Consider the following 18,140-nt stretch of genomic DNA (forward strand, 5'->3'; position numbering starts at 1 on the left):
ACATGATTTCCTTAACAGTGCTCTTTTTAAAATTTCTGTTTGGAGAGTTAGCTGCTAACATCAAAGTTGAGTGGTTTGAGGGCTACCCAAGGAAGGAGATCAGAGTTCAAGTATTCACTTAGTTGGCTTCTCCCAGGCTCCGAGTAAACCTGGGAAAGGGACAAACTGCAGAGGTGGGACAGGGAGGGGTGGAGAGCAGGGAGGGGTTGAGGTCCCATGTCCCCCAGTCAGCTGAGGCCCAGCACCCAAGCCTGCCTCGTGCCTTGGGGGATGGAGAGGCCACCAGGAGCCACACACAGAGCAGGTTTCAGCCAGCTGCACCTCCTCGTCTTCGCGGCGCCCCCGCCCCCTAGTCCCAGTTTTGTCCATCAGCTTGATAACCACCTCTGACAGTGACCCCCTGAGAATGCCTCCCCTCCTCCTGCCCTGCTTTTTCCAGGAAGAGAGGCCCAGTGGCCTATGCTTCTCAGAAGCCGTGGCTGCTAAATGCCACCGTGGAGGAGAACATCACCTTTGAGAGTCCCTTCAACAAGCAACGGTAAAAGCCTTCCAGAGGGAGGCAGGCTGAGGGAGGGGAGAAACTGGTCATGCTTTAGTCTCCCTCCCCAGCTCCTAAGCACAGCCAGCTGCCTGCTCCTCCGTCCATCTCCCTCACCCCGCCATCCTGCTCTCCAGCCTGCTGATCGAGATTCCAGCCTGTTCCATATATGGTCCATCTGGAAATGATCCGGATGTTCCGGACAGTAGGGCAGTCCACCTCCCGTGGTTGAGAGGGTAGGAAGGGAGGGAGGTGTGGGCACACTGGTGCCCCCTCTTGAGGTTGGTGAAAAGGCTCCCCCAGCGCTCTGCCCTCTCCATTCTCGTGATTCCCCGCCCCAGTGTAGCTCACACACAAATCCCTCCAGGGCTAACGACTGCTGACATTCATGGACCTCTTTCCAGAGGCTCTCAGTATTCATGATTTCTTCTCATGCTCACACCAATCCCAGTAGGCAGGTACTATTATTATCCCCATTTTATAGATGAGGATAAAGGCTCAGGAAGGTTAGGTAACTTGCCCAAGACCACCCAGCCAGGAAGTGACAGAAATGGGTTTCAAATCCATCTTCTAACGCCCAAGTGCCTGTCACCAAGACACTCTGATGCCTCCACGCACCCTGGCTGGCACCCACCCAGACTGAGAGCTGACCAGGGGACTGTGAGGGGAGCAGGCTGGGCAAATATTTAAGCAGCCATCATCATTTGCTGCCTCAACAAAGCAGCAGTGATTTTTCCCTGGCAGTGCCCCAAGCGTGGGCTCTGCTCTAGCTTTTCCCACCACACAGGGGCCACAGGCCCTCTCTTGTCACTTACATGGCTATTTGCTCCCATCCAATTTCATCCTTCAAATATTTAACTTGCCCCAAGATGGTGTCAGGTGCTGCCCTCAGCTCTTTTCGAGCTCACGTGGTGTTTGCTCACACCCATCAGGAGGCCCATTAAAGCCATCGCTCATCCTGGCACAGCTGCCCGGAGGGTAATGACCCTCTACAAAAGCTCAGGCCCACCTCTGGCCAGGCTGCTCAGCTGTGTCCCCACCCCACCCCACTGCAGGTACAAGATGGTCATTGAAGCCTGCTCCCTACAGCCAGACATCGACATCTTGCCCCATGGAGACCAGACCCAGATTGGGGAACGGGTTAGTAGCAACCTCCAGGGGAGTTACTCAAAGCCGGGGCCCTTGGCCTCCCCTGTTCCCCACCCATCACCATCACCACGCCCCGAAATCATTCTCAGGGAGAGCAGGGAATGCGAAATGAAAGCGGGGTAAGGCTGCAGAGTGCCTGCCATGGGATCAAAATGATCTCCTTGAGCCCTAGGCTGGTGGCTGTCGTGGACAAGTTTCCAGTCTTGCTGGGTGCAGAGATCAGCTTAGCACTTTCTCAGGCTGAGGAGGACTTGACCTCTCTACTGACACCCCGAGTATGTACTGAGAGCCCGCCCAGCCCTGCGCCGGCCTCAGGGTTATTCTTCCTGTTTCATCCTCAGGTGGGGTCCCTCCTCCATAAGCTTAGATGAATAGGATTCTCCCATGGCTTTCCTCCTGGTGTGTGATTTAAATCTTCCCTTCCTATGGCTTCCCTGATAGCTCAGTTGGTAAAGAGCTCACCTACAATGCAGGAAACCCTGGTTCAATTCCTGGGTCAGGAAGATCCACTGGAGAAGGGATAGACAACCCATACCATTCTTGGGCTTCCCTTGTGGCTCAGCTGGTAAAGAATCCACCTGCAATGCAGGAGACCTGGTTTTGATCTCTGGGTTGGGAAGATCACTACCCCCTCCAGTATTCTGGCCTGGAGAATTCCATGGACTGTATAGTTGATGGGGTAGCAAAGAGTCGGGCATGACTGAGAGACTCTCACTTTCCTCTGTCCTGGTTTTCATGGGTCAGATGGTCCCTAGCACCTACATGGTGAATTGTCAGAGGCTGGGGATCATTCTCCCCACTTCTGAATGAATTCAGTGAATGTGTACAAGTTCCTCCTCTCTACCAGATGAGGAGGATACAAAGAGGTGAATGAAGCCAAAGAGATCACATCAAGTAGGGGCCTGGACAGTCTCTGCTGAAGGGCTGTGCAGGCCTGACCTTTCCTCCCCTTTGGCGGCAGGGCATCAACCTGTCCGGTGGTCAGCGCCAGCGAATCAGCGTGGCCCGAGCCCTCTACCAGCACACCAACGTTGTCTTCTTGGTGAGTGCACCAGCCAGCAACATCCTTGAGGTACTTGTGTCTGGCTGCCCCCTTGGCTCAGGCAGACAGGCACACACACACACACACACACACACACACACACACACACACACACACAGGCAGACACACACACACACACACACACACACACACACACCCCATCACCAAACAACATCCCTCTCCAGGAGCAAACTTCTCCTGCCAGAGATATTACCTACAGATCTTTTTTTAAAAATTAATTTATTTATTTTAATTGAAGGCTAATTACTTTACAATACTGTAGTGGTTTTTGCCATACATTGACATGAATCAGCTATGGGTGTACATCTGTTCCCCATCCTGAACCCCCCCTCTCACCTCCCTCCCTACCTACTGATCTTATTGATGGAAAAACTGAGACAAGATTAGTCTAGCTGATCAATGTGGACTTCACACAGCTCTGCAGTAGCCATGAGGGGAAATGAGGAGTAATTATAGGTCCCTGCTTTGTAGAACATCCCCAACCTATTAATACTTATTTAGCCCAAATATAAGAATCACAAATATGTGGAAAGTGAGTTGCCATTTCCTGTTTCAGGCCCAGAGCAGACATTGCTAATTGATCTCAGTTTTCTCTCCCATGAAAACTTAACTTGGCCTCAGAATCCTTCTTAACACAGCACTCCGGGTAACCTCTAATAATCAAACATGAGCTAAAACTTGGCTGTACCCACCCTCCTTCATGCCAAGTTCTGTGTAGTGTGCCTTAGTTGATACTGAAGAATTCCAAGACATAGCCCTTGGCTTCAGAGGTTTAGAATCTAATTAGGGAAACAGAGCTCGCCAATACTCAAGAGCCACAGCCCACTTGAAAGCCAGACTGTGTGACAGACTGTGAGGGGCCTTGTCCAGGGAGACAATTGTGAGGACAAGAGTAATCAGGGAGGGCTTCATAGAAGAGAGCATTAAAGAGTGAGTCAGTTAAATGGAAGGAAAGAGGGAGCCATCTGGACAGACCGTTGGCAGAAGGACTCTCACTTCTCTGATCCTGGCTTTATTCTCCACCCCGTCACCTCCCCACTAAACTCACTGCATAATGGAAAGGTTCACACCGTTTGTTACCGTCTAACACAAGCATAGCATTTTACAAAGTACTAGCTTATTCATGATCCCTTGTGAGCTTTAAACAACCTTGTTAGAGAGAAATAAAGTGGATACTTTAATTTATTTCAGCTAACTTTTAAGCTTCTACTCTGTATTAGGCATGGATACAGGGGATATCAGTTCTTCAGGGCCCCACGGTCCAGGGTAGACAAATAGCTATCAGATCTGACCTCCTGCAGGGTATCACTGGAACAGAGGGAGGGAAGACTAGGCTCAGGCATCAAGAAAGGACACAGGAAGAGCTGGTGCTTAGGGGAAGTGCTGAAGGATGAAAAATACTTCACCTGATAGACAAAAGGCAGATCAGCACTCCAGGCAGAGGGAAAAGCTTGGGCCAAGGCCTGGAATGGCAGATTCCCTGGAAATCAGAGCGTAGGGAGCTTTTACAAGACAGATGGGAAGTGAGGCTGGAAAGGAAAACTGAGCAGGTGGGAAAGGGTCTGTATTAGGGTGCTAAGGAATTCGGACGTAACAGACTATGGGGAGTCACTGGAGGTTCAGGAGTCAGGAAGTGCTTGTGATCAGACCTGTTTGAGAGTGATGACTGATGGCTGAGGTCCAGAGAGGTTAGGTACACTCTCCAAGGCCACACAGCGAAGTGGTGTCAGTCCTAAACCAGAGCATGTCCGTCCACTGTTCTATATCCACTGCTACCCACCCCCATGCTTGCCCCTGTTTTCTCCCATCTACCCAGGACGACCCCTTCTCAGCTCTCGATGTCCATCTGAGTGACCATCTGATGCAGGCCGGGATCCTTGAGCTGCTCCGAGATGATAGGAGGACAGTGGTCCTAGTGACCCACAAGCTCCAGTACCTACCGCATGCAGACTGGGTGAGGGGCCAGCAGCGGTCAAACTGTGGAGGGCTATGGTGGGAGAGGCAGTTGGGTGTCTCCAAAGGACTCCATCAGATGTCTGAGCAGCAAATTGCTGAGGGCCGCAGAGCAGAAGAGAGCAGCGCTGGGTGGCTTCACTCAGGCTGGGCCCATCAGGGAGGCCTGGCATAGTCCACGTGTTGGGTGTCACCTAGAGTTGCAGACATCTGCCTCCTGACCGGGGGCCCCGTGGGTGCACCCAAGGTCAGCACCAAGAAGTCTCAGAAAGAAGTAGACACTCAGTTCCTACTTCCATTTCCTACCCAGTTTGATGACTCATTCTCCTGTCCTTGGGGAGTGCCCATGTGGACAGGAGAGCCATCTTCCTGTCCACTAGTGCGTCAGATTCAAGTTAGGATCAAATGGGAAATATGGAAACAAACCGTGGCAGTAGTAATAGAAACATCAGTGTTATCAGTAGAATGAAATATCACATCAGTTAAATCCCCATATTCCTCAACATGAAGACAGTAGTTATTTTTCAAATAATTGGAAAGCATTCTTAAAATGGAAATCATGTGACTTTTGAAACTGAGGCCTTGCCTGACTCCTACATAAATTTGTCTGTGAAAATGAGGCCCTTCCTAAGCTTCAGGTCTGTGTTAAGTGCCCCTGATAATTCCCCTCAAATAATTCTTCCTTCTTCATGTAGTAAGGTCTTCCCCTCTACTATGAATAAAAAGGAAAAAGATCCAGACTTTTTAGAAAAGCTATTAAAGCAGAAAAAATACAGGGGGCAGGGGGTGGAGGAGGAGTTCCAGATTTTAAAAATAGCTATTAGGGGACTTCCCTGCCGGTCCAGTGGTTAAGACTTCGCCTTCCAATGCAGGGGGTGAGGGTTCAATCCCTGGCAGGGAGTTAAGCTTCCACATGCCTCAGGGCCAATAAATAAATAAACATAAATATTTTTAAAAAATAAAAATAAAAATAGCTATTAGAGGAGGTACAAGTTTGTGTCTGAGTTTCTGCAGTGACCCTGGTGAGACAATTCAGGACAACCCTTAGTCCAAAGAAGGCAAACACAGGAGTGCCTGGTTCCTTAAGTGAACAGGACTTTGGGGCATCAGCCCTTGAACCCCAGCATGGGGTGAGTGGGAGTGAGAAGAGCAGGTTGGATTTCTGAATTAATGATGGGTCTACGTGAGTATAAAGCATTGAATGTTTCAAATAAAATACATTTTATTGATCTCAAAGAGGCCTCACACATTTAGACCAACAGGTGCTTTGCCAAACACTGGTGGAACCTGTCAGGCCTGATGTGAGGAGGAGTTGAGGGTAATGAGCTGTTAGCCCATTAAGTGCATGCAAACAGCTGTCATTGCTGCAGTTCTTGGGGATAAGCAGACAACTTGACCAGGATGCACTAATTTGCTCTGCAAACCCTCCTATCAACCACGGGGCAACCATTGAAAACTACCCCTGAGATGTACTAGATTCTAAATCCTGGAGTGTCCTGCTGAGGGCAGTGGGTGAGCTGGAGCCATCTGTGGTGGGGAAGGGGTGTGTGCTCTGAGCACATCCATCTCCAACCCCTCGGTCAGGCAGGGGTATGACCTCCATTCCCCCGCCTCAGCCAGCCCCCCACTGAGTTTGTTTCTGCCTTTTTAGATCATCGCAATGAAGGATGGCACCATCCAGAGGGAGGGCACCCTCAAGGACTTCCAGAGGTCTGAGTGCCAGCTCTTTGAGCACTGGAAGACCCTGATGAACCGGCAGGACCAAGAACTGGAGAAGGTGGGTGTAGCATGGGGGTCAGGCAGCCTGGCCCCTGAGGATAAGGTTCTGCTAGAACCTGAATTCATAAAGGCCTTCCTGCCCTCATTGGCCCTAGGAAGTCCCCCACAAACACACACAAATGTGTGTGGAGCTGGGCATGAAATTGCTCCGACTAGACAGCCAGTACCTGTGCCAGCTACCCAAGACAGAGTCAGGCCAATGCCTTCCCCATGTCCTGAAATAGTCAGATACCATTTAGTTACAAAGCTTCAGATAACCAACTCAGACCGGCTAAACAAAGAGAAAAAGGGGGTGAGGAGTTAAGGATTTACTGGCTCAGGAAACTAGAACGTCCAGTGATGCTATAGCTTCAGGTGGAGCTGGATCCAGGTGATCAAGCGATATCATCGGGAATCTAATTCTCCCCATCCTTTGGCTCTGCTTCTTTCACACTGGCTTCATTCTCGTGGAGGCAGTGAGGGCCATCGGCATCTCAGGCTTCCACTCTTCCAGGTCAGCAGCTCTGCCAGAAAGACAGTGCCTGTTTTATGATGGTTCAGCAAAAGTCCCAGGGCTGACGCCTGTTGGTCCCATCCTGAGCAAATCACTGTGGTCAGGGATGTGGAATGTGACGACTGACCAATCCTGGGTCACATGCCCACTCTGGGAGTCAGAGAGAATGATTAGCCCACCTGAATCCCAGAGGCAGAATAAGGGAGAGGTGGTCTCCCACAGGGATACTGGGACGCTAGTAGCTGATAAAGGGGAAGGAATAAATTCTGGCAGGCAAACATGTGTCCATCTGGACCACCCTCCAGGCAGGGGCAACTCGATAACTGCCAGTGGTCATTACCAGGGGCAGTTCCCCCCTACCCGCCTCCCTTTTCCCCTCTGCACACCCTGAGGACATTAGCCATGCCCCATCTATCTTTCAGGAAACCGTCATGGAGAGAAAAGCTACGGAGCCACCCCAGGGCCTGCCCCGGGCCATGTCCTCAAGAGATGGGCTCCTGCAGGATGAGGAAGAGGAGGAAGGTACAGGCCACGGGACTGGAGTGGAATCATGGCCTGAGGTCTGCTCCACCGTGAGGAAACTAAGGGTTGGGGTTCCGGGAGTGGGGAGATGGTGTGCCTCTGAGGCACACCTTCCCCCCTGTGCACCTCAGTCTCCCCATCTGTAAGCGGGGCTGATCCAACCCCTGTTCTCTTCAGAGGGGTGTGTAAGGTGACTCCATAAGGGGGTTCTTCCACCTGCAGAGGAGGCGGCCGAGAGCGAGGAGGAGGACAACCTGTCGTCGGTGCTGCACCAGCGTGCCAAGATCCCGTGGCGGGCCTGTGCCAACTACCTGTCCTCGGCTGGCACCCTGCTCCTCTCGCTGCTTGTCTTCTCCCAGCTGCTCAAGCACATGGTCCTGGTGGCCATCGACTACTGGCTGGCCAAGTGGACTGACAGCGCCCTGACCCTGAGCCCCGTGGCCCGGAACTGCTCCCTCAGCCAGGTGCGTCCCGCAGCCCCAGTGCCGGGGCCAGGGGACGGGGAGGGCTGAGCATGGGCCACCCCCACAGGATGCCAGCCTCACTCTCTGCCAGGCCCAGGAGTGTTCCCTCAACCAGACCGGCTACGCCATGGTGTTCACGGTGCTCTGCAGCCTGGGCATCGTGCTGTGCCTCATCACGTCTGTCACAGTGGAATGGACGGGGCTGAAGGTCGCCAAGAGGTTGCACCGCAGCCTGCTGAACCAGATCATCCTGGCTCCCATGAGGTAGCCCTCTCCCCTGGCTGTGCCTGGCTGTGGGCGAGTCATTGTTCTCTGGGCCTCCGCTCTCCCATCTGTAAAATGGGGATATATCAATACATACGATCTCTATTGCAGGTCGCTAGATGTGACACAAAGACATGGGGTGGGAAAAGCCCCCTCCTTCGTGCAGAAAACAGGGAAACTGTTATCTACTCAGCTAGACAGGGTGCTAGAAATGTCACACAACTCATCTAATTCTCACAACAGCCCTTCAAAGGGCTGCAGGCGCTGCATGAATGCTTCCCCCTTCTAGGCAGGTACCACCCCGGTTCAGCTCCGCCCTTCCCTGCCTCTCCTTCCTCATTCAGCCATCCTTCAGGTTCTGACCCCAGGGACACACAGGGTAGTTATTCTAATCCTCTGTAATGGGATCAATCAAAACCCCAAAGGCTGCTTGGTGTGAAAGACAGTTAAAGCTGTCTCAACCCGATTGGCTGCCAACTCAGTTTACAAACCCAGCAGGCAAACAGGCTATCTGATCCCTCCTCATCATCCAATCACAGTCTCCTCTCTTCAGTTTCATGACCAGTCTGTGGCCCACAGACACAGCCTCCAAGTTTACTTATCCTCTATTTGTCCCAGGTCTATGGTTCTGAAATTCTCTGGTTGGGGTTGGGCCGGTTCCGGGTCACAGCCAGAGTGCTGACAGCTGGAGTGGCCTCGCAGGGTCAGCCAGCTGACAGGCTGTCCCCAAGGCCCGTCCTCTGCCCTCCCCGCCCCATCCCCACCCCCAGGAGAGTTGTCTCTCTGGAGAGAACTCTGCGTCCCCAGGAGAACAGCTGCTGAGTGAGGCAGGCCCAATGAGAAGCAGAGAAGGGTGACAGTGGTCACATATGGGCTGGAGGGTCAGAGAGGCTGCGAAGGGCCCAGCACCCCTTTGGGCAGCCGCGGGAATTCTCAGGGACACAAGCCAGACACAGGCAATCGTCCTGGGAAGGCAGACCTGGGGATGACTCCAGAGATGTGGAAACAAAAAAATAACTACCCTCCTTCAGTAAACAGGAAGGAAATCAATACACGGATGAGTAACTGCCCTCTGATCGCCTCTTAGGTTTTTCGAGACCACTCCCCTTGGAAGCATCCTGAACAGATTTTCATCTGATTGTAACACCATCGACCAGGTACACAAGATTGCGATGATATATGTCCCCAGTCCAAAGAGAAGCCAGGTCCCCAGGAGCTTCTCCTGTCTGACGCTGGCTTCCCCAGATTAGCTGATCAGAGCCTTGGGCTAAGAACTTAGTGGGCTCCATCTGATTACAATGCTGCCTCAGGACCTGGGGCCTTCCCTGGGAGACTCTCCTAATGAGGCTGAAAGAAACCACATCCCTTTGGCTTCTGGCCAAGCCCACTCTGGCTCACAGGAAGGTTCCAGCATACTCTGCACCAAAGTGACTGATTTTCTGGAGAACAAACATTTTGATTCTGCCTGTGTCCTTTATTCTTCATCGTACTAAATGGTGAAAAAGCAAAGTCCTAATGCCTGGCCTCAGGGAGCCTACAGTGTAGCTGCAGGGATAAGACATGGACCAGTAGTAAAGGAGGAGCAAAACCTGGCAGCAGGTGACACGCTGAAGATAACCAAATACCAAAACTCACCTCCCAGAACTTCCCTGATCCAGTGGAAGAATTCGTCTTCCAGTGCAGCAGATGAGGGTTCAGTTCCTGGTGGGAGAGCCAAGACCCCACATGCCACAGAGCAACTAAGCCCACGTGCCGCAACGGCTAAGCCCAGAGGGCCTCAGCTGGAGAGCCTGCGTGCCACAAACTACAGAGCCCAAGAGCTCTGGAACCTGCCGGCTGCTCCCACATACCACAACCAAGATCCCACGTGCCACAACTAAGACTCAGTGCAGACATACATAAATAAATATATTTTTTAAAAAAGCTTTGAAAAAAAAAATTCACCTCCCTTTCTCATGCTCCCTTCCCGCAGCACATCCCATCCACACTGGAGTGCCTGAGCCGCTCCACCCTGCTCTGTGTCTCAGCTCTGGCCGTCATCTCCTATGTCACCCCGGTGTTCCTCGTGGCCCTCCTGCCCCTGGCTGTCGTGTGCTACTTCATCCAGAAGTACTTCCGAGTGGCATCCAGGTGATGGCAGCACTTGCCAGTGGGGGTGAGGGATAGGAGCTGCTTTGCAATAGTCACTTCAGTTCTGTTATCAGAATCAACGTAGAAGCGGTAGAGTCATGTCCCCTTCCCCAAAATGAAAATGGAAATATTCATATTCCACTATCCTAATATAAGCATCTGGTAGCACACACTGCAGTTACTATCTGCACTATTTCCTGGGGTGATACGCTGAGAAATGGGATTGCTAGGTCAGGGTATATACATGTGACTATGCCCTTCATTCATTTTGCCAAAATGCTGCCTAGAAGGATTGTATGCTTCTAGTGTCCAGGCTGATTGCTGATGCATAAAATCAGAGGGCACCTGATGTGACGGGTCTGATGGCAATCAGATCTCCCAACTCACGTGGGTCCAGAGCAAGGATAGAAAAATCCTTGACTGGAGGGAGCCTCTCACTGCCTTTCTCATTGATCACATTTGCCTTCATGGGCTGTGGAACCATGCATGACTCTTTCCTACTCAAAATTTTCTAAGAACATTTTCTAAGAAGTTCTTTCTGGGAGCGATTCTATGAAGCTCACAGATTCAAAGATTTGTAGGGCCAGTTTTTAAGAGCTTCTAGGCCAGTGTTTCTCAAACTGCCAACCACAACCTATCAGTGGGTCATGATATCAGTATCATAGATAACAACCAGTTTTTCAATGAAATAGAAAATATATAGAAAATATCAGACTGTATTCACATATAGTAACAGTAAGCTTTGCTTGATGAAACCTTTGTTTTGGCTGTGTATGGGTGTGTGTGGGGGGGATATGCATGTGTGTGTACTGATTTGTAATATAAAATGTGTTTGTTTCTGGGGTTGTGGTCAGAAAGGTTAAGGATGTCTCTCAAGTACACAGAGTTTGTTAGAAATGAGTCAAAATACTGATTGGGTATAATAATAATAATAAAATTTAGATACATTTTGGCTACAGTTACCTTGCCTGCAAGGATCAAGATCAGTATAAATGGCTTTTTGCCTGGTTGATCTGGAATCCCTTGGTACCCACAAAGAACAAAGTGCATTGATATCCACAAAATCACAGAGGCTTTTTAAACACTATCCAAGCTGTTCTGCAAAGTTCATTTCTTTTGCCAGAGACACCACCCTATTCCCCCGGCATCCACTCTGGCCATGGGTGTAGTTTGTCCAGGAAAGCTGCTTCCTGCATTCCAACCTCGCCTCCCGGGTACTAATACACTTGTCAAGGTGCAGCTGTGGGGAGCAGGAGCAAATTCTGTTGCCATGGAAACCACTGGCCTTTCCGTCTCAAGGAGCTCTTTAGTTCCTGGCCTGTGATGTGCCAACACCTGTGGTGGCTATTGGGGAGTTTGGTCCTCCTGTTCCTTTGCCTGGCTGTTAAGGTTGTTCACCTCTGAAAGGGAACCAACACTGCCTGTAGAGCCTCACCGCAGAGTGAGGCGCTGCAGCAAAGCCAGCGGACAGATGCAGACGTGAGGTGGATGACATGCAGGCTGATGGTAACCCTTCAACATGCTCTGCTTAAGCATCTGCATGAACGAGATGGGGTGGTAGCCTCCTCTTCCCTCTTCACAGGTGAGAAACTGAGGCCCGGAGGGGTGAAGCCATTTGGCCCCGCAATAGTCCGGGTGGAGCTACGATTCAGACCCAGGCTGAGCCCCGACCTACCCTCTTAACCATTTGGCTCTGCTCCCCACTTCCCCCACAGGGACCTGCAGCAGCTGGACGACACCACCCAGCTCCCGCTGCTCTCGCACTTCGCTGAAACTGTGGAAGGCCTCACCACCATCCGGGCCTTCAGGTACCAGATTCACCCTGGAGGGTAGGGGGGTGGGGATGGAGCCAGAGTCACGGGTCATGGCCTTCAGGTACCAGATTCACCCTGAAGGGTAGGGGGGTGGGGATGGAGCCAGAGTCACGGGTCTCAGGGCTCTGCTTAGGAAAGCCCAGAACACGTCTGCCAGCCCCTCATCAGGCCCCGAGGCCGGTCTACCCGAGGGGTCAGGTCCACTGGGCTCCAGCTGCATGATCCAGAGGGGAGACTCTCAGACCTGGAGCCAAGCCCAGGGCCTCTGTGAACTAAGGTAAAACGTGAAAAGAGACAAGGCCAAGACAATTCCTCATAAATCTATGCTGGAAAGGTCCTCACAGGGTGTGGGCCAGCCCTGAGGCCATCTTTCATTGAGACAGTACTGTGAGCCAAACACTAGTGCGCTGAGTACTTTACATGCCAGTACTCATTCATTCTGCCCTGCAATCTCACATGGAAAGCTTGATGATTCCCATTTCTCAGGTTAGAAAACTGAGGTTCTCTGTAAGCTTCCACAAAGTCCAGATTTGAAGCTGGCTTGTTCATTCAACAAACATTTACTGAGTGTTCACCCAGCCCCTTGCCAGGCACTGAAAAGATGGAAATAATTCAGATGAGCCCATACCCTGGAGGCATTTACAGTCTAGGCTTTGAGCAGGCCAGGACAAACCCATGTGCCAAGTACTCCAAAAGAAAGGCTATGGTAGCATAGCAGGGAGGCAGTCATGGAAGCCTTCACTGAGGAGGTGGCATTAGTGCTGGGACTCAAAGAGTAAATAAGAGTTCACCAGGCTACAGAAGCTCCCCCAAACGTCAGTACCCTGCCATCCTCTTGATACTCTGAGTTGTGATGTTCAGCTTGACAGGGGCACCTGAGGCTGCCTTGGGAGTGGGGGTTAGGGCTGTTGCTCCCCACCTCAGTCTCTGTCTGAAATATTAGAGCATCTCTCCTCTGGATAGACACGTTAGAGACATCTGACCCAGATTCTGGGCCCTGGTCTCTAAGCCTCAGAGCGCGACTCTAGGTTATTTTTAGGATGACACAGCTGCACGGGCCATGACAATACCATGCGACACGGGCCTTGTGTCCAGGAACCCTAGGGCTCAAGGAGAGGGTCTGAGGAGGCTTGTATCTCCTCCCTCCAACCCCCAAAGTCCAGCTGCCCGGACTCCTGGTGCCACACCGCAGCCCCAGTTCACTCCTTGGGGATCTGGGGCCAATGGGAAGTGCTCTTTGGGGTCTCATTGGAGTAAAGCAAAGCTAAACTCTGCCCTGGCCTTGGCCCTGCTCCCTGGACCTCCCCTGCCTCTGTGTGAGCCTGTGCTGTCTTCCCCACGGATACTCCCTGGAGCCTGGCCTGACTCCAGGGTTTCCTCCCAGCTTTGTCCTCTTCTCCAGTCTGAACTCCCCAGTTCTTCCACCCTTTGGATCCCTCAACACTCCCAGGCCAACCTCTACTCTAACTTTAGGTGATGCTCCTCTTAGAATTGGTATCCTGGAGGCCTTCAGGCTGGGCCTGGGGCAGAGAGATTGTGACTTTCCTTGAGTGGGCCAGACCTGCTCGACAGGATCTGCGTGGATGCCAGCATCCTGCACCTCGCCTCAACCAAGCCGATGGTCGGCTAGAGAAACTGCTCCCCCGGAGGCCTACTCCACCTGGCACTTACGCAGTGGATGGTTTTTAAATTTGAACGAAGGACTTTTTAAAATCATCCCTGAAGGTGTTGAATTCATTGGCTTTTGCCCAGCCGCCTGCCCTGCCAAGAGCAAACTAGTGTTTATTTATTGGTTGTACACTTCCTCTGTGCCAGGCATGTGTGTGGATTATAATGTTTAATCCTCACAAGAACCTTGTGGCATAGGTAGGAGAAGCCCCATTCTACAGATGAGGCTGAGTAACCAGCCTGAGGTCACACAGACAGTGAGAGCTGGTTCTGGGCTTGGGACCCAGGTCTGGCTGACCCTCTGGTTTTCCTGGAGCCCTACTTTTTCTCCCCTCAAAAGTTTCAAGGATGCCCAACACTGAGTGATTGTTTCAGTTCACAAAGGAACTATTACTAGCCCCATGGAAAAAACTTAGTTTCAGTCCTGAAACATAGCCAGTAATAGTAAGACTCTAGCCTGGTTCTGCATGACCCTAAAGCTGGGGCTCTTTCCACATTCCTTACATGATCACACATCTATCACAGAAGCCCCATCTCACATGCACCTTCCTGCCCACCCACCCCTCAGGCCAGTCACACACGCTTCAGTCTCTCGTTACACGAGCACTCACATATACACATCTCCAACGTGCACTCACTAACTCAAGCCCTCAGACATATGGTTTCACAGTCCCGAAGGACACATCACCCCGCCACACACATCTACCCTGTGGTTTGGCAATCGCACCCTCTCACACCCCAGATATTCACTTTGCTCTCCTCTGACGCATGGTTCTGACACAGACCCTTCACCCAGAAATAATCAAAGCAGAACAAACATCTTCTGGGAGTGAAAAGCAAATGCCCAACAAGATCCATCTTGAGTCCCTCTGAGTCCCCTCAGTTGTTTCCCTGAGACCATGTTGAGAAGGTTTTCCTTTATTCACCATCAAACAAGCACAGCTGCCCCCTCCTGTAGGCCTGGCCCAAGGTCTGAAGAGGTAGCCAAGGCGAGTGATACCAGGAGCCCAGGCTGGTCAGAGAGAAGAGGCAGATCCATACAGAGTAACACAAGGGAGAATATGAGGAGGGCACGAAAACAGGGAAGAAGCCTCCAGAGTTCCTTGCACAGAAAGATCCCATCTGTCTTAGAGGGATAGGAGAAGGTTCGTTCATTCAACAAATATTTATTTTCAGTGCCGGGTGCTGGGGATAGGGTTGCCCAGGTGGCGCTTGTGGAAAAGAACCTGCCTGCCAGTGCAGGAGACATAAGAGATGTGGATTTGAACCCTGGGTTGGGAAGATCCCTGGAGGAGGAAATGGAAACCCACTCCAGTATCTTTGCCTGGAGAATCCCACGGACAGGGGAACCTTGCAGGCTACAGTTCATAGGGTCACAAAGAGTTAGACACGACTCAGCCACTGAGCACACACAAGTGCTGGAGATACATTAGTGACCAAAACAGACAAGGTCTCTATCCTCATGGAGTTTACAGTCTAGTGAGGGAGATCGATGATAATATATGAGCAGAGATTATGAAACAAACAGGCTGCAGAGATGGAGAACAATAAGCCAGGAAAGGCCACTTTGAAGAGATGTCATTTAAGGTAAAGCCTGAAGGTTGAGAGGAATCAGCCTTGGGTAGAGCAGAGAAAGCATGCCAGGCAAAGGGAACAGCATGATAAAAGGCCTTGGGTGGGGAGGAACTTGGCATTGTCACAAAACTGAAAAAAAGGCAAGCAATGTAATAAATTACTTTGCTGTCATTTCTGTGGCTGCAACGCAGTGAGCAAGGGGATTTGTGGCATGAAAGGAGGCTGGTAAGGTTGGCAGGGGCTGGTTCCCACAGGCAAGGAGGAGGTTCTTTATCCTGAAAAGGCTTTCATATTCTTAGCATCGGAGAGGTAGGATGCAATTCATGATTTGGGAAGCTTATGCTGACTGCTGTGTGGAGAGTGGACTGTAGAGAGATGGCAGGTAGACCTGTTAGGAAGCTGATGCTATAGTCCAGGTGAGTTTGTGGTGGGCAGGAAGCAGGCGAGAGGCAGGCAGAGAGGCAAGGGCAGTACTGGAGGTAGTCAGAAGAGGACTGAGGGATTGGATGTGAATCAGATGATTGGATGTGAATCAGGTTTCTGGCCTGGGCAACGGGCTGGGTGGAGGAGCCCTTTAGCGTAAGAGGGAAGCCCTACAGAGGAGAACTGGTCTTGGAGTGAAAACAAGTCTGAAGGAGGTGGCGCTCTTGACAGGTATGAATAAGAAGGGAGCTGGGAAGGCATTCCAGAGAGGAGTGGCATGCATCAGGTAGCAGAGGTGGCATGTTTCAGGGCTGCAGACGAGGAGGGCCTCAGGGGCTGCGTGCCCAAGATGATTCCCCCTCCCCGTCCTGATGCTTCCTCCAGGTACGAGGCCCGGTTCCAGCAGAAGCTCCTTGAATACACAGACTCCAACAACATCGCCTCCCTCTTCCTCACGGCCGCCAACAGGTGGCTAGAAGTCCGCATGGCAAGTGCCTCCCCCTACCCCCCAGCCCGGGACAGGGGGCTCTGATAGCGCTGTGCTGCCAGAGCAAGGGCCAAACAGGGGCCGGAGGGCAGGAAGGAAGGATGGATGCCGACTCAGGAGTGCACCCAGGGGTGGGTGTCGAGCTCTCCTGCGTCTCCCAACCCTGGGGGTCCTCCCTGTGTCTGCCCTTAGCCTCCTCTTCCCTCTCTCACTTCCTGGAGGCTTGTGTGTCTGAGGTGTGGGCCAAGAGAAAGAACAGTTGTGCGTTGAGCTGTGACAAGTGTGTGTGTCTGCAGTGGGTCATATGGCACGTGGGGCCAGCTGGTGAGCTACACGTGTTGGGCATGGGGGTGGGGGAGCACTACTGCGTGCACCCGATGTCTCCCGGGGCTCCAGCCTTCACGCCCTCCTGCATGTCTGATGATTATGTGCAGTGCGGGGCTGGGGTTGAGTCTCAGCTGAGCTGCTGTCTGTCCTAAGGGAGTGAGTGTGGGTTGGGCCGGGGCATGCTGTAGCCAAAGTGCCCACCGAGGGCCCCAGCCAGCCCCGCTCCCTCTGCAGGAGTACATTGGTGCGTGTGTGGTCCTCATCGCGGCAGTGACCTCCATCTCCAACTCCCTGCACAAGGAGCTCTCTGCTGGCCTGGTGGGCCTGGGCCTCACCTACGCCCTAATGGTGAGTGGTGACAGGCGGGGCAGGAGATGGGGTAGACACCAGCAGACATCAGGGCACCCCCTCCCCTGACTGAGATGCTCCTGGGCCTTCCCCCGCCCCCCGGCTACACCAAGTCTGATGCCAGAGGGACCATGTGGGCAGGAGGGCTCCCTGCAGGTCCCCACCCCTTCACGCAGGCCTGGGCCCCAGATGGGTGCTGGGTGAGGATCCACATTCACTGTGACCCCCAGGGAAGGTAGCCTGGGCTGTAAGAAGAGCCATTCCAGGCTCAGGGGCAGGACCAGGGGATCACCAATGGGACCAGGGGACTGGCTTGCTCCCTGCAGGTGTCCAACTACCTCAACTGGATGGTGAGGAACCTGGCGGACATGGAGCTCCAGCTGGGGGCCGTGAAACGCATCCACGGGCTGCTGAAAACCGAAGCAGAGAGCTATGAGGGACTGCTGGGTGAGGGGCACGGGAGGACTCCCGGAGAAACGGCCCAGCATGGATGTGTATTTGGGTTCAGGAGGCATGAGGAACCTGGGGGTGGCGGGGGGCACTCCTGGATACCAGCTGTGGCCCATGCCTGGCAGCTGAGCCCCCCATACCGGTCCCCAGCACCATCACTGATCCCCAAGAACTGGCCAGACCAAGGCAAGATCCAGATCCAGAACCTGAGTGTGCGCTACGACAGCTCCCTGAAGCCGGTGCTAAAGCACGTCAATGCCCTCATCTCCCCCGGACAGAAGGTAGGGGTGGGGAGAGCTGGACAGCACCCCCAGGGTCACCTTCTGACCCTCAGGGCCCTCCAGACCTCACACCCATCCAGACCCCCAGTCTCCAAGCCCTGGGCCTCTCCCCTTCTCCTCCTGCTGCCCCGACTCACCCACCACGGAGACAGACATCACAGACTCTGCGGGCTCAGAGGCGCTTTGTCAGGGCCCCCTGCAAACGCCCAGGGGCTCTCCCAGGACACTGGTCCCAAACTTCAGGGCAGAGTCCTGGGGCAGAGAGCGAGGGCCTGTCCTGGGGAGGGAGTGCCCCGTCTGGCACTCTGATCTGACTTTAATTGACCCCCTCCACCTCTCCTCCTGTCTCTCTCACTCCATCATTGTCGGTGGCTGCCCGTCTTACTCTCCCTGACCTTTCGATATATTTCTG

The 18,140-nt window shown here is 52.7% G+C and overlaps 1 protein-coding gene across 2 annotated transcripts in view; it reads left to right on the forward strand.

Moving 5' to 3' along the window:
• ABCC8 (ATP binding cassette subfamily C member 8) overlaps positions 1 to 18,140 on the forward strand; it is an 81,536-nt gene that overhangs the window by 59,591 nt on the left and 3,805 nt on the right. For both annotated transcript variants that reach the window (XM_040258260.1, XM_040258261.1), the window contains exons 19-33: positions 440 to 538; positions 1,594 to 1,678; positions 2,649 to 2,729; positions 4,567 to 4,704; positions 6,355 to 6,480; positions 7,398 to 7,497; positions 7,720 to 7,961; positions 8,053 to 8,225; positions 9,313 to 9,382; positions 10,198 to 10,355; positions 12,071 to 12,163; positions 16,220 to 16,322; positions 16,884 to 16,997; positions 17,324 to 17,444; positions 17,598 to 17,728. In XM_040258260.1, coding sequence (XP_040114194.1) covers positions 440 to 538; positions 1,594 to 1,678; positions 2,649 to 2,729; positions 4,567 to 4,704; positions 6,355 to 6,480; positions 7,398 to 7,497; positions 7,720 to 7,961; positions 8,053 to 8,225; positions 9,313 to 9,382; positions 10,198 to 10,355; positions 12,071 to 12,163; positions 16,220 to 16,322; positions 16,884 to 16,997; positions 17,324 to 17,444; positions 17,598 to 17,728 — 1,834 coding nt within the window. The remainder of the gene's footprint in view (positions 1 to 439; positions 539 to 1,593; positions 1,679 to 2,648; positions 2,730 to 4,566; positions 4,705 to 6,354; positions 6,481 to 7,397; positions 7,498 to 7,719; positions 7,962 to 8,052; positions 8,226 to 9,312; positions 9,383 to 10,197; positions 10,356 to 12,070; positions 12,164 to 16,219; positions 16,323 to 16,883; positions 16,998 to 17,323; positions 17,445 to 17,597; positions 17,729 to 18,140) is intronic.

The sequence above is a fragment of the Oryx dammah genome, unplaced genomic scaffold (assembly GCF_014754425.2).
Source record: "Oryx dammah isolate SB20612 unplaced genomic scaffold, SCBI_Odam_1.1 HiC_scaffold_17, whole genome shotgun sequence".
In the NCBI taxonomy this organism is placed as follows: domain Eukaryota; kingdom Metazoa; phylum Chordata; class Mammalia; order Artiodactyla; family Bovidae; genus Oryx; species Oryx dammah.